Raw genomic sequence first — 3229 nt, forward strand, 5'->3', positions numbered from 1 at the left:
CCGACTGCACGGATCCAGTATAATGATACACATCCGATTTCTTTCTCAGCTGTTTACATTCATTTAAAACATAACCGACTGCGTTTACGAGAATGATCGTCGAGACGGGTACTATTGACATAATTCTGTGTGTATGTGTCTGTTCAATCATGAGGAGATGCGAAAGACGAATCAACTCGGTGTTCGCGCGCCATCTGAAACGCGTCTCTCTATGTGTGCGCACGCTTTGCACGTGTGCGGCAGAACGGAAGAGACGCTGCGCGAGATGCGGCTTGTGCGCGCGTTTCAGGTTGTTTTCTGCAACTTATTGCACTTAACTCTTTTTAACGTCAAGCAATTCTCTGCTATATGCGTCGAACTAAAACTTTGACCTTTTGCAACGTTTTGATTTAAGTAGCCTATTATTAAAATGATAATGATATCGCACGCCATTGCGATATGCATATTGCGATATTTACATTTGCGATATTTCGATAATTTCGATATATCGTGCAGCCCTACCTGGAACTAAAAACCACTCCAAACAATTTAGAATCCACATAGCGACAAGAAAACTCTATAAACACTGTTCAATAATAATATATATATATATTTTTTAAACTTGCATTCAGTTGCATTTTAGTCAAGCCCAGTTAAGTTTATACAAATGTATACATTTTATATAATTTATACAAATTCTGCTCACAATTAGGAGAATAAAGATGTGATCAAACAGGATTAGAAGAGACATTTATTTTTTAGCTATTCCTTTTAAGGTATTTTTTGGTGGTTTCTAGTGTATCCGAACAAATCCTCAAATGTTTTGATTAGGATTTCCTTGCTCACAGGGTAGTAAGAGCCTGTGACCCAGATTGGAGGAATCCAGTCCAGCTTTTCGCCACAGCTCTCCTGTCTTTGGAGCCAGTGCCCTCTCATGGGCTGGTGTATGATGTCGTGCTAAGCACCAGAAGAATGTCATTGACGTCAGTGCAGTCTCTTTCAGAGAAAGTGGCACCCCAGCCCTGTGTACTTCACCACACATGCAGAAAGAGAGAGAGACACACACAGACAGGCAATGAATAAGATAATGTGTGCTTTGTTAAAGGAGTGTACATGTGGCACATGCATTCTGTCTTGCTTTGTTTTTATAGTTGCTTCCAGTAAGCAACATGTCTAGAATAGCTGCACTGACGTCTGTTTTGTAAGTCTTTTGTTATTTTGTTTTGCTTATTTTTATGCCCTCATATGGTCATCCTAACCTTTTCGAAAATGCACATGCAGCAGACATTTGCAAATTTCCTTAAAATCATGAAAACAGCACACATTTTGAATGTCATTAATGGTCCCATCTCAGCAAAGTTGAAATGCTGACCACAATTTCAGCACTAAATTATTTGTAATCTTTATAAACAAATCTTAAAGCATCCTCTCTAAGAACAAAAACACACTGGACACCTCTAGCCTTTCTCGGAGTGTCAGCTGTGAAGGACCTGAGCTCTTCATTCTCCAAATCCTGTAAAGTTCATGTCAGGTTTTAGCTGAAGTCCTCTCTCTCCTGCATGCAGCAGCACTGCCAGGCTTTAGGCTTCTGTTTCAAGAGGAAGCTCGGCTCACGTTCAGCTAGCGACGCTCCACGGCTGCCCCGTGCTCGTGCAGGGCATCCACTGCTCTGAGAAAAGAGGGCAGGCAGATGCGAGCACCTTTGTTCTCTTTTGCGGCAGCTCAGCTTAAGGATTGGAAACAGGGACAAGTCACTCATCTGTTGGCGTCAGCTCTCCGTATGCTTTGCGTTTGTGCTCGTATGAGTGTGTGAGCGAGTATACGTGTGTGTTATTGTTATGACACTATGCCTGTATGCTATGTTATGGGTCGGATCGCATGCTCCTAAGGGCCACAGCACGCTACTCTGCTTCTTGGATGTAGACCGGCATCTGTCACGCAGTGATGGGCCTGCCCACAGCAATGACATTCTCCCTGTCCCGAGATGAGAGGTTTCACTCCAGGCTCCTTGACATGTAGGACTATAGATTCTGCAGTCGAGTGTTGTACGACTGACTGTCGTCTTGTTTGTGAGCGGTGTGAGTGTTGGTTTGTGTGGCCTCTTTGTATGTTTTCTTAAGGAATATAGTGTTCCCCGCTTTTCACAAGATCTGACTCCTGATCCTTGTCGTTACGGTGCCTGATTTGGATTACGGCGTTTTTGGAAACCTTGTTTTTTGGCTCGATTTGGGGCCCCATCATTCACTGTGGAGGGCTTCAGCACAGCATGAAGAATCACCCATGCGTTCTGTCGGGATATCCCAACATGGCGGTCTACAGCAGTTTGGGCCCTCTGCTGGGAGCCTCAGCTAGACCCCTAAAGCATCTGAGATCTGACTCCTTGCCTCCTTCTCTTCCTCCAGAGGAGGCCTACCAGAAACTGGCCACAGAGACCCTGGAGGAGCTGGACTGGTGCCTCGACCAGCTTGAGACCCTACAAACCAGGCATTCAGTCAGCGAGATGGCATCCAACAAGGTAAGAAGATCTAGGTGTCTTATGTTCTTTTTTGCTGTTTAGGATTCCCCGGGACAGTTCTACAATTTGATGAAGTGCAATTATTGTATCTCAGGTCTTCAATTTCCACTCACAATCACAATTGGGGCACATATTGTGGAGTTTTTTTTATTTTATTTTATTTTATTTTATTTGTACACTGTTTTAGGTTATTTTGCAAGTGTGCACATATGTTATAGTGCCTCCAAGATCAAATGACCATTTTAAGACTTGTGTTGTCACAAATGTTTTTTGTTGAATTCTGGTAGACCTGATCATACTGTGACTGTAGCCTTGTCAGCCTTGTCAATTGGTTTAAACACAAGCATGAGATGATTAACTTAATAAAACGGCAGTCAGCTCAAGTATTTAGTTGTTTTGAAAAATAAGCTGATTTAGATAATTGAGTGTCACTATATTGTCATGCTTTGGTGTCTTTTAAGCAGTGCACTGTTTGCAATAACAGCAGGAGAATCGTCATTCAGGCTGCACTGAGCATGCTCACAGTCTCCAGCAAGGCCCTAGTACACATACAGCATGCTAATCAGCCTGTAGTGTGTATCCCGTCTAGTCCACTTGGCCAAAACACCTCTTGATAAACGAAGATTTGAGATGCTTCTAATATTTGTTAGACAACCAGGCTAAAGGTCCGACAGAGGTGACCAGACATAAGTAACAGAAGCATCAAATACTCACATTTTCATACGTCTCACTGGA

At 43.0% G+C, this 3229-nt stretch overlaps 1 protein-coding gene across 2 annotated transcripts in view; it reads left to right on the forward strand.

Moving 5' to 3' along the window:
- The first annotated feature begins 772 nt into the window (after window positions 1–772).
- Window positions 773–3229, forward strand: part of LOC107699688 (cAMP-specific 3',5'-cyclic phosphodiesterase 4D-like) — a 16986-nt gene continuing 14529 nt past the window's right edge. For both annotated transcript variants that reach the window (XM_016501025.1, XM_016501031.1), the window contains exon 1: window positions 773–2494. In XM_016501025.1, the coding sequence (XP_016356511.1) occupies window positions 2246–2494 (249 nt within the window). In that variant the 5' untranslated portion in view covers window positions 773–2245. The remainder of the gene's footprint in view (window positions 2495–3229) is intronic.

The sequence above is a fragment of the Sinocyclocheilus anshuiensis genome, unplaced genomic scaffold, assembly GCF_001515605.1.
Source record: "Sinocyclocheilus anshuiensis isolate Anshui unplaced genomic scaffold, SAMN03320099.WGS_v1.1 scaffold477, whole genome shotgun sequence".
In the NCBI taxonomy this organism is placed as follows: domain Eukaryota; kingdom Metazoa; phylum Chordata; class Actinopteri; order Cypriniformes; family Cyprinidae; genus Sinocyclocheilus; species Sinocyclocheilus anshuiensis.